A 12478-nucleotide genomic window follows, 5' to 3' on the forward strand; every position below is an offset into this window, starting at 1 on the left:
AAATAGATAAAAAATTTTAATAGAATAATTAGTTTGCTCTTTAATTTAACATTTACAAATTAATTTATTCATTTTAAATATATAAAAAAAATAATTTATTTTAAATAAATAAAAATAAATAAAATTTAATCCGATTTCTAATACAAAAGCTGCAATCATACATTACACATCTACACTATATTCATTATGCTAAATAATATAAATAATCCACAAATTATAATCGTGTATCGCGTAATATTTGGATCACATATAGTATATAAAATGATCTACAATCATATATTACCACGTACAATCCACAAATACAATAGCATACGGCAGGGGAGTTCTGGTTGATGGAGGGTTCCGATTCAGATTCATGGTTGATGAAGATCGGTGGTGTATGAGATCAACGATAGATCGATGATAATTTGAAATAACTTGAAAAAAAAATTTCACGATTTAAGGTAAACGGTGAATAAAAATCAATAGTGAACAATAATCCAACTTGATAACTCGAATTAACAACTTAAATCGAGTTAATTTTCGAAGAAAAAATGTTTTTCCATTGCAGTTGCTTTGCTCGATTGAATTATTCACCAAATTAATTTGGATTTAAAAATAAAGTAAGTTAGTACTTTTTTTTAGTATTTTTTCATTTCTATTTTATGATTCATGTTCGAGTAGATTATAGATTATAATTGTTATGATAAGAACATTGTTTCAACAATCCAATATTCTACATCATTCAATTCTTCTAAGTTACCAATCTATGTTAATAACATAACATATCGCATAAGTACAAAATCTTAAATACAATTGAAGAAATCATATATGTGAAAAACTTTATTTTCTTTTTACCTCATGGTTTATGTCCGGAATTTGTGACTATCTCTTCCTAACAATGTTGTCTTTAATACTCAAACTAAATTTCTTTCCTTAAGAGTACAATGTGTTCTATTACTGCACCAAACACTTTTTATCGTAACCTATATGCATGATTGGACAAAAGCACATTTAGTTCCGCAACCTGCCACAACTGCCGAGCTGCAGTGACAATGAATGATTAAGTTCAAAAAAGTGATTAAAGACCTCGAGTCATTTACTAACTTAAGCATCTGAACATTCCCACTCTTCGAAGATCAAACTCGGATGTCCAAACATTTTTCAACTTTAGCATGAACATGACAACTTTCTAAACTCATCGATTTTCAGCTCTAGAAAAGGAAATCAGTATCACAAACGAGTAACTCAAACAATTTATCATCAGTGATACGAGTTAGCATGATTTCATATATGAATATAGCTGATCAGCAATTACTAGAACATCAACACAGCTATCTAAAACTATAACTTCGTATTTAGAAATATAGAAGATTATGCTAGAGTACCCTTGCTAGAAGAATTAGATTCGGATGCTTTCCTTATCAAAATTTGGTGATCAGCAATAACTGTCTTCTCTTCTTTCTAGTATAAATAAAATCGAAATCACCTTATGAGTAAAAAGGGTTTTTTTTTTTGCCTTGAATGTAGAAGTTTCCGTGAACAATCTCGAGCAAGCAATGTGATAAAGCTTTCCTATCTTCTGCGTTTATGCTCTTTCCGCATTTCTGATAAGTAGCTATCTAAGTTGGACTTTATCCATAACCGCCTCTGGAGAAGGTCCTCCTTTGTTGATTCATCTAATAAACACAAATAATAAGATTTGATTAAAATACGAGTTTAAAGGGAATGGATGAAACCCGCATTCATCTAATTAGTATAAGAGTACAAAATTACTAATCACTATGTTGATCAACACATATAACTGTACGAGTATATGACTACCTTGATAAGTCATTCACTCATTCTACGGTTCTATCATCTATCAAACCTCGTTTAAATGCCTAAAAGGGTGTGTTGCCTTTATGAAAAATGGAGGAACTTAAGCATAATTACCGATGTTTAGCCACGCATCAAGAGGCACTCTGAGGGAGTTTCTCGTCAGGTAAGCTGCGTCTTCCCAAGAATATGGAGCTTGTTTGACTTTGTATCTCCAGAACCAACAGCCATACCACAACAATAGCTGGAGAGACAGAAATTTAGCCAGTAACCAATTTCAGTTTAAAAACTAGGGTTGAAGTTTCTAGCTAATATAAGAACAGCGAGACCAAACACTCAACTATAACCAACATATTTGGTATTCACAAAATTACTAATCTTAACCCAAAATTGCAGCTATTTTAGCTTAATAGCCGTTATCCTAACCTTGCCAATAGTGTAAGGGAGGAGAATGAAACGGACACCAATTAATTCCCAGATGGATGGCTTTTCAGCTCCCTTAATGTCCAGCTCAAGTTCATTGCTGAGATCTTCCTCCTTTTTCCTACAAAGAAAATATGGTAATTTCTATTAAAAAAGAAAACAAAGTGTTATATGCCGTTGCTCAATGTGTTTTTAATGTAAACAGAACCACATCACCCTATACATGATTAATGTAAACAAAACCACACTACGGTATATATGCCTAATGTAAACAAAGCCACAACACCAGAGTCTAATTTTATGGGCCAAAAATGAAAAAGGTAAATGAGATATACTTGATAATTTGCCTGTTACTCTTCTTCTTATTTGTGGTTCCTCCACTGCGTTCAAGTTCCAACGCCCGCAGTCTGTTTTTGTAAGCTGGTGTCTTCTTCACCATATCTACAGCCTGAATCCAGAAAAGGGAAAGCAGGGAAAAAGAAAAAAAAAAAAGGTCAAATGTGTAACATGTAAACTACTGAGAGGTTACAGTGTGAAAAGTTCAATCTTATAAGTCTATCTACCAATATTAAGCATGTCCAAAGTCGACCAAATACGATTGACATTCAGAAATGCCAATATTTAGATAATACTCAATGGTAACTCACCTGATTATACCTTGTCAACCGATTGAAATATTGAAACACCGAAAGAATCAGCAGAACACCAACAAGGACAGCACGAGTATCCTAGAAAGCACACATATAGAATTGTAACAAACAAGTTAATCCAAAACCCCTACTCCGAACCAGAAAGAATATTTAGTAATCACAGATATAATAAAATAATCCTCACCGTTTTGTGACCATAATATGCACGGTAGTAACGAGCTGTATTGTAAAACACCTAAAACGAACAGAAATTAGATGATTAATTATACAGAGTAATGTACAAGGTCAACCGTATTGAAATCAAATGATCCACGATAGTAAGAAGAGTGACAAAGCTAAACGAAAACATAGTTTACATATTACATATCATTATATATTTCATAAAATGCCTTAAAACAAAAACTTAAAATTCACCTCCTCTGGATGTGCAATTGCATAATCATACTGCTCCCTTGTGGCTTCATCTTTCAGAATCTGCAACCAAAAAATCATTACTTTTAATCACTAGCTTTCACAGTACTGATAAGAAAAATCTCAAATTCAATGTAATGCACAAATTGAAAGACAAGGGAATGTAATTTACCTCATACGCATTGGCAATTTTCACAAACAGCTTTCTAGATTCCGGATCTGGATTCTTATCCGGATGACTAAAAGAAAAATTAATAAAAATTCTAGTTTAAGATACAATTAAATCAAGAAAGAGATCGAAGAATTTTGAAAAAGGAAAGAAGAAAAAAACTCACTATTTCAAGGAGAGCTTATAATAAGCTTTCTTGATCTCCGAGGCATTGGCAGATTGAGAAACCCTATAAAATATAAACTCAAAGTTAAAATAAAAGAAAAAATGAACGGAGAGAGATAAATTCGAAGTGAGGGAGCTGACCCTAGGAGATCATAACAATCGTCTTCGTCACAGTAAATGGCGATCGACGGTGAGATATAGAGAGATAAAAAGAGCGTCAATACGAGCGCGCACCACCGTATTGTTCCCGGTGGCGCCATCTTTGATTTTCCCTTCTCTGGTTTTCCTTCGAAATGGCTTCGGTTTTTTTTTTTTTTTTTTGCTGTATAGATGGAAACTGGTTTCTTTTGCTGTAACTAAAAAATATGCACCGCTTGATCTATTTGACTACAAAAGTCAACGTATTTACTTATTCAAACTTAGAGCTGGGCTGGTTGTCCATCAGATGCTGGGCCTTCTCATGGTTTATATGCGTAGGCTTAATTTACCGGGCCTTCTCATAGTTCGTATCTTTTTTTTAACATGAGCCCACTTTTTTTTGAGGGTTAATTCCATCAAAGGTCCTTGAACTATAGCCCAATCTTAAATTTGTTCCTAAACTGCAAAAATGTTTTAATTAAGAACTCAACATATCAATGTGTTACCAATCATGTCCTTTCACCGCCCTAGCCTTTAATTTTTTTTGAGGAAAAACACAAATATAAAATTATAAATATATGTATACTTATCACATAAATAACTTAGATGCAAGTTTAAATTAGAGATGAGCATATTTAAAACAAATTGATAAAATTATAAATTTCTGTGTATTTATCACATGAATAACTTAAATAATACGTATTTAAAAAAAATTGTTTTAGTAAAGCTTAAGAGGGTTCTTTCTTTCTTTTTCTTTTTTTTTTCAAACGTGATAGATCTAAATTATCCTTACAGTAAGTACATATATATACAATTTGATTCACATGTTTTAAACATATTCCACATCATATTTTAACTACCATTTAACACCAAAATTAGCATGTAAGCTAACAAAAGGGCCTAATTAATATTATACTAATACGTCGAGGATTCAATTGAAACATTAATTTATACTTTTTTGTCCTTTCCAATAGTATTGAAACTTTTTTTTCTTTCCAAAGGACTAAACTATACTATAGAATGATATAAGTATGAAATTACTTTGAATAAATATGGTTTAATACGTAAATTTAGTTTTAGTTTAATTGGTATTGGTATTATTACAATAAAATTTGAATGACATTTACTTAAATACGCTTAAGTACGTAATATCTTTTATTCTATAGGGCATAATATTGTTGTTTCGTGGATGTATAGTGTGCATCGCATTTAGGGTTTGTGTTTTTTCAAGTTTAGATCATTTAAGATTCAATGTATTAAGATTTGTGAATCGAGTTTTTAGTTGAGTCATTTCAAATTTAAATCTTTTTAAATTTAAATTACTTTTTATTTGAGTATGGATTTGTTAAAGTTTAAATTTAAATTAATTTTTAAATTTAAGTAAAATCGTTTTAGGATGGAGTTTTTTTCTTCTTTCTAAATCGTGTTGGAAAATGGGGATAAATAGTTCAAATTATAGATTTTTGGAATAGACCAAAATTATTTTTAAATAAAAAAATTAAGGAAATTTCAAAGAAATAGTGGTCAAAGGCAGGCTATATCGGGATTGCCCGCTAGCTTTGCGCATGATGGTTAGGACAAAGTTTACCGAAACTTAGCACTGATGAGTTAATCATTAGTGTTTAAGCTATTTAGACGTTTATCATGTTTCTCAATGGTAATAAATCCTTTACTTTGTGCCCACATATTTTCCTCTTTTCTCGAACTCTTTTTTTTTTAATAATTTTATTATAAGTTCTGATCATATCGGTTTTGTTTGACGTAATATTTAGAGCAATTTATAGACATATCCTCCAACATAAATAACAATACTCATACTAGTCGAATTAAGACTCAATCCAATATCTTTTCTTGAACTTTAATTTTGTTTATGTACCTAAATTGGCAAATTTTATTGTAATGTTACATGAATTCTGTTTTACACTTATTATCCAATTAAACTCTATATACGTGTAATTACAAATGCTAATAAATTAATAAGATCGTTTTATTAGAATTAGAATTAGAAAAAACGAGTTAAATTAATTTTAGACTCAATTAATTTAAATTGAACAAATTTAAATTTTAAAATAATTAACCTCTTTAGATCAAATCATTGATGTTTAATCCGTAAATAATTCCGGTTTTGAATAATTTTAATTGGAATCCCAAATGGAGGCAAATGCACATGAGATGTTGAGCAGGTCGGCATGGGTGAATGGCCAAACAATCGCGTGCCAGAAATATTAAAATTCAAAAAGTTTGAAAAAGGGACTCTTAATGATTAAGTGGGAATACAATGAAAAATATAGGGACCAATAGGGGGGCCCAATCCCACCACTCAAACATTGAACCTACTAGACTCGTCAATCCTCCATGTGGATAATAATGGAGGCAACAGTGTGTTTAATAGATTGCAGATTTTTTTGTTTTGGTCCTTTGAAAAAGGATCCACGTCCTAATAAATTTCTACATGTTTCAGGCTGGCTGGTTAGCTCACTGGTATTGACAGGACGTGAAACTTTTTGATGGCCCATTGGTAAGCAACTATAATGTGCTGCTCTTCCTGGCTGGTGGCTAGTTGGGAATTATCGACACTGATCCTCCACCATTTCATTGTCGACTGTGATTGAATCAAGGTTATAGGGAATCAATTTTTTAAAAGAATATATAATTTGTGTATGAGCTATGATAAAATATCTAGCAGCACTAAGGCATGCAAGTAGGCATCAGTGAGGTCTGTTTGGACATTTTTCCCAATCATTCTCGCAACAATTTGGTGTTTGGATAAACACGAGTGTGTTGAGTTTAGCCGAAACTTTTCATTGGAGCTTCCAAGTCTATTTGGACTATTTTCCCAGTCTATTCTTTTTTAATTATTTAATGATATTTCAGTCATTTTTTTATATCATTCATACATAATTTTGACAATTTTTTTATCCTTAACTTTAAACCAGAACTCCAAATCTTGACCCCAATCTTGAATTCGAATCCAAAACCTTAAACTTGAATCTTAAACCTTGAGTTCAAAATCTCGAACTCTAAACCTTAGATCACAACCCTAAACACAACCCAAAATTCTAACCTGAACCCGACCTTCGACCTCAAACCTTGAAATTAGTTTAGGATTCGAGGTTTTGGGTTTGGAGTCAATATTTGGGGTTCATATTTAAGGTTGGGGTTTAGGTTTAGGATTTAAGGTTCAAAGTATAAAAAAAATTACCAAAATTATATATCAATAATATAAAAAAATTTGTTGAAATATAATTAAATAATTAAAAAATAATACAGGATTACATGATGCCCTTGTTTCATACAATTCTTTCTTTAGTGAGTAGAGTGATAGGAAAAAGAACTAAGTTTACCTTAGCTTTATTTCCTATCAAGTTAATTAAAAATAATTTCCAAGTAGATAGTTTAAAAAATCATCCGCGTATGATTTTTTTATTTGTGGACATAGTACTTGGAATTGTTGTAAACATCTTGATTAATTATAAAAAATAATTAAAATAATTTATTATTTAATATAATAAATAAATTAAATAATCACAAAATAATTAATTAAAATTTCAAACTTGTAAGCATAACTTCATCACCATCGTACGAGCGGCTAAGTAACTCATAGTAGAGCGCCATAAGTTCGAACACTTTACTTGAACCTGTGACTACGTTACCATGAATTGAGAGCCTGAGTTGCAATGTGATATCATTTAGGGTGATGGTGCACTCCCTACACGGTAAATAAAATGTGTGAGTCACCGGGTGCCACCGTTCAACCAAGGCGGATATTAAGTCGGCCTTCAACTTAAACATCCATATCAATGTCGCTGGTCCAAACCTAATGGCATCCAAATGTGGCATAATACGTTCTTCCGGCCGGTAGCTCAGACCATGGACACGCGCCCTCAACACATGATACTCACCCTATCCATATTAAATTACCGCATTAGTTAAATTCTTCCAATTAAATAAAAAATGATGTGCAACTTTATAAATATACATGTGAATAACAAATAACAATTTTTTTTCCAGCACATTAATCATCATTGTTGTGTGATTGGTTGCTCTAACAAAAAAATCATTTTTATATCTGCACAAACAATAAAAATTTTAATCACCGACTAAACAAAAAACCAATAATTTACCATAACCCTTATTTTTTAATTGAAATTTAACTATCTTTATTAGAAAATATATAAATATAAACACAAATAAATTGTAATAAACAACCCATCCCCGTAATTAAATCTTCCTCCTATTTAATTTTTTATATTATTTTTATTATCTTAAACATTAAATTTAAATATCATAATATACAAATTATTATTACAAAAAAAAACATACACTAAAATTATCTTAATCTATACATACATCTTAAACACAAATCAATTCTTTAAAACAAAAATATAATCTTAAAAATTATATATAAAAATTAACAATAATCTGAAATATAAACATATATCTTTTATAAAAAAATTAAAATTAAAAAATATATTAATAATTATAACACTTTTTTCCTAAAATTCCAACATAAATAAACTTCCTCCCAAAATTTCAACACTAAAGACACGCACACAAATAAATAAAATAACGCACTTTATTTTCCCCACCGGTGGATGATGTGGTAGGGGGACCAAACCCCACTTTATATAGAAAGAGAAAAAAAAAACTGAAAAATGAAAATAACTTTTACACAGTTAATTTTTTTTACTTTGACCAGGCGGTGCCTTGGCACATCGGCGACAACATTAAAAATAAAATTTTTCACCGATATACCTTTAATTTCACGGATGTTTTGGAAAAAAAATATTTCAGTGTCACTTGACATAGTAGCGACATTAAATTTTTTTTTAAAACACATGATTGAGTGATAATTAAGGAGAAAAGGAATGGTGTTGTGTCAGCCAGTCCCGACAGGTATTATTCAAAACAACCCATTTTCATAATTAATTTTTTCTCGGACCTATTTTTATAATTAATTATTTTTTAATATTATTTTTATAAAAAATCCTACATAATTGCCCTAAATTTGAAAAACCTTAAATTTTATTTTAAACTTACCTAAATTATTCCTAGTTATTTATAAAAAAAACATGTTAGATTAAAGATAGAACAACTTGATTTTTTTCTATACATAGTATTATATTATTCAATTTTTATATAATATATGTTAAAATCTAAACTTAACCTATATTTTAAATATAATTTTGTTTTTATCTTATTTTTCACGTTTAATATTTTTATTAAACCCATTCAAGTATAGTTTTATAGTGTGCATCACCATTATATAGCAGGTGGTAAGGTGAGGTTCGAGAAGCTGATCTAGGAAACTCAGTGCCCTTATCCTCTCCACCAGTCCCCTCAACTCAGTGACTCGAATAATATTGTATCACTATGAGTCCAACATATATTTCCATATATAGATGCAAGTTGACTTATGTTAGGTAACGATCAACAACCAAAGCCTGTTCATACCCTGTGCTAATGATCCAGTAGGACTCACCGATAAAAAATTACAGTTGAAGTGATAAATAAAGTTATTGTTCATAACATTGGAGGACACACCTGAATTAAAAACCAAAGCCTGTTTATATCCAGCCCCGCAAGCCATGTTGCTTTAATTGCAACCTTTGGTATCTTCTTAACAAAACAAAAGTCAGTGTGTCCATTGAATAACACTGAGGGAAAGGGATATATTGTGGTAAGTCCCATTGCTTCAAGTATTTTAAGCAATAAATCCTTCACTAAGGATCCTGATGTCGTTTTGTATCAAAGCATTGCACATGGAAGCTCTCCTACAAAGAATTTCTCTGTAAAAATCACATATATATATAATAAAAATATTCATAACCTGCATGTGAGTCTGGTTTGTGCTACGTATATTACAGACATGCTACTTTTTATATATCAGAGACCATGGGTTCTTTTTTATGATTGGGTTCAATTGGTGTAGATTCAGCCAAGTATATATAAACGTATACCAAAATTTTCCTTCACAAAAATTACATGAAAATTTTCATTTGGTTCTCCTTCTTCCAAGTCTCCCCTTTATCTTTCACTCCCATTTCAAACACTAGATATAAATATATATATATGTATATGTTTGGAACAACATGACAGTGCAGCCATTTGCATTTTCTCTGATAATCACATAAGACGCGTGTTCTTCTGTAAAGCATAAGCTCACAATCACCACCATTGTTTTTGCCTAACCTAATAATTTACATCAATAATTATAATGATTGAAATCTTTACTATATATAGAAATATCTGTCCTTTATTCTTCCTCTCAACTACACAATTTAAAGCATTCACACAGTGTCTCCCCTTCACCTATATATATAGGTGTATATGACTACTTTATATATATGTATATATAAGCATTAAAGCATCGTTTTCCTTAAGTATAGTTGTTTTCAATAAGGATATATAGATAAGCTTAAAATGTATTGGTAGATGTAGATATTTACGTACAGTGATGTTCTAGTTGTTATCTGATACTTGACTTCAAATTTCATCTTTTAATTTTCCATTTTTGTTGTTTTTTTTCTTTTTTTATGTTCATACAGGTAAATATCATATTATAGCTCAGCACGTTTTCAACAACATGGTGGAGACTCATAGCCATAAAGACAAATATTAACCAGGTTAGATGAGATTATATGGGTAAAATTATTAAGAGTAGGATTATATTTTTACCCTTTTAATTAAAAAATAGTCATTAAAATATCTTTTCTACTTTCTTGGAAAAGAAAAGGATATTCATGTACCACAGCTTGAAGGGGTCGCATTCTTGATTTGATTTTAATGAACGAAATTTATGATTGCTGATTGCAGCACACTATATCTAAATTAATTACAGATTTTGTAAAAAAATAATGCTGATTAGATCGAGTGATAAAGAATTTAAATTTTTATATAAAATTTAAAATCGAGTACTATAAATAAAAGATTATGTTAAAAAAATATATTTTATTTAAGAATTTTCTTTAATAATTACCAATTGGTATAAGTATTGTTGTTAATGCAGAAGAATATAAGTTTGAGTGTGTTGAAACGCGTTATCCTTTTATTTAAAATTTTCCACTCAATAATTAATTAAAATGTGGAGATATATATTTCAAAAAGTGGTGTGACATCACCTAAAGTATTCTTTTTCCAACTAAAAGTCAATTATATTCTTTTATATAAAAAGGAAAATGTAATTTTTAGTTTCTAAATTTGGTTTTTTTCTCAATTTGATCCTTTTTTTTAAGTTTACATTAGTTTTGAAACTTAGACAATTTTTTTTTCTAATTTTGATCCTTGTGAACACATGGACTAAAACCAAGAAAAATTGTTAAGTTTTAGAATAATATAAACAACAAAAATTTTAAGGACTAAATTGAAAAAAAAGCTATTAATTAAGTTCAATGAATGATTGGTGCTTTATCCCTGTATAAGAATCCAATAGGAAGATTTGTGCCACTTTTCCGTTGCAAATCCACGTGATGTGAGTGTGCCTAAAATGGAACATTGAGATGACCCAAATGGCCATTCATCAATCTATGCTAAAAAACAAAGCTTGTTGCTCATAAAGAAATTTACCAACTTCCAAATATAGTGAAAGATATAATGATAATTTAGTCCCTATGTTTATTTATTTTATTATTTTGGCCTTCAACTTTTAAATTTTAGTTAAATTGTCTTGTTTTAGAAAAAAAAATTATTAACTTATTAAAATTTTAATAGATCTAATGTGATAATATGTACGACAATCTACATGTACTTTATTATTGATATGGATAACTTAGTTTAATGTGATAGTACGTGGGAGTCGAAATGACATTTAGCATTAATAACAATAAATTTTTGAAAGGGACTAATATATAATAATTTTAATAAACTGTCTTTTATGATCTTTATATGTAATATATAGTTGGGAATGACAGCCGACATGGAAATAAGGTCCTACTCAATGAATGCATTTTGCATGGGTCTCTTCTCTTGTAGCTGTCAAATTCACTGCCATTTATTATTATTTTACATCCCCTCCATTTGCATTTTAATTTAAAGTTCAAATTTATCTAAATTTTGATAAAAAAATTGTTTTTGGAGATAGTTTAATTCTAAGTTTTATTAGCAATCACGAAGCCAAAATAATTATTTAGGGGTCGAAAGAAATTTTATTTTTTATAGTTTATTTTTATAATTTTTAAAAAATTAAATCAAATTTTTATAATTCTAGGGGTTAAAGTATAATTTTATATTTATTAATTTAATTTTTTTTAAATTAAAGAGCCTAAATAGCAATTTTACATTTTAGGGAAACCCCTAAATTCGCCTCTCTTGATTGATTTATTTTAGAAAAGAATAAAAAATTATTGGACTCTTGATTTTTGTTAGTTTTTTTTTCTAATTTGTTGTTTATAAATTGTTTTGTAAATAAATTGTTGAAGTGTTAATTTTTTTAATTATTTAATGATAAAGTTTAATAATATTATCCAATCAGATTAATGTTTTAAAATTTTCTAAATATGAGAATCGAATTTAATAAAATAAAATGAAAACACTAACTTCTTAATTTTACTTTTAATAAAACTTATTAATTTTCGTAAATTAAATGAATGAAATTTCGAATTTCATCATTTTAATACATATCCACGATATGGGTGAAAAATAAAATTATGTAACAAATATATTTATAAATAATAATTAAGGCTTTGGTTGAATAGTAAAACATAAATACGGAAAATTAAAGAATTAT

At 29.3% G+C, this 12478-nt stretch overlaps 1 protein-coding gene across 1 annotated transcript; it reads right to left on the bottom strand.

The window, feature by feature from the left end:
* Nucleotides 1-1212: 1212 nt before the first annotated feature.
* On the bottom strand, nt 1213-3996 carry LOC107924912 (chaperone protein dnaJ 50). Its single transcript, XM_016855488.2, has 10 exons — nt 3757-3996; nt 3617-3679; nt 3454-3520; nt 3285-3344; nt 3055-3105; nt 2868-2948; nt 2556-2668; nt 2224-2341; nt 1915-2041; nt 1213-1658 (listed from the first exon to the last, which is right to left on the bottom strand). The coding sequence occupies exons 1-10, from the start codon at nt 3873-3875 to the stop codon at nt 1555-1557; spliced, it is 903 nt and encodes a 300-aa protein (XP_016710977.1). The 5' UTR covers nt 3876-3996; the 3' UTR covers nt 1213-1554.
* Nucleotides 3997-12478: the final 8482 nt, after the last annotated feature.

The sequence above is a fragment of the Gossypium hirsutum genome, chromosome A10 (genome assembly GCF_007990345.1).
Source record: "Gossypium hirsutum isolate 1008001.06 chromosome A10, Gossypium_hirsutum_v2.1, whole genome shotgun sequence".
NCBI classification, from domain to species: Eukaryota; Viridiplantae; Streptophyta; class Magnoliopsida; order Malvales; family Malvaceae; genus Gossypium; species Gossypium hirsutum.

Bases quoted from the DNA above. Each gene is read 5' to 3' on its own strand.
- LOC107924912 (XM_016855488.2), bottom strand. From the start codon at position 3,875: ATGGCGCCACCGGGAACAATACGGTGGTGCGCGCTCGTATTGACGCTC. The intron at 2,949-3,054 runs GTGAGGATTATT...TGTGCTTTCTAG, and splicing joins CATATTATGGTCACAAAACG to GATACTCGTGCTGTCCTTGT. The intron at 2,342-2,555 runs GTATATCTCATT...TTTTCTTTGTAG, and splicing joins AGTAACAGGCAAATTATCAA to GAAAAAGGAGGAAGATCTCA.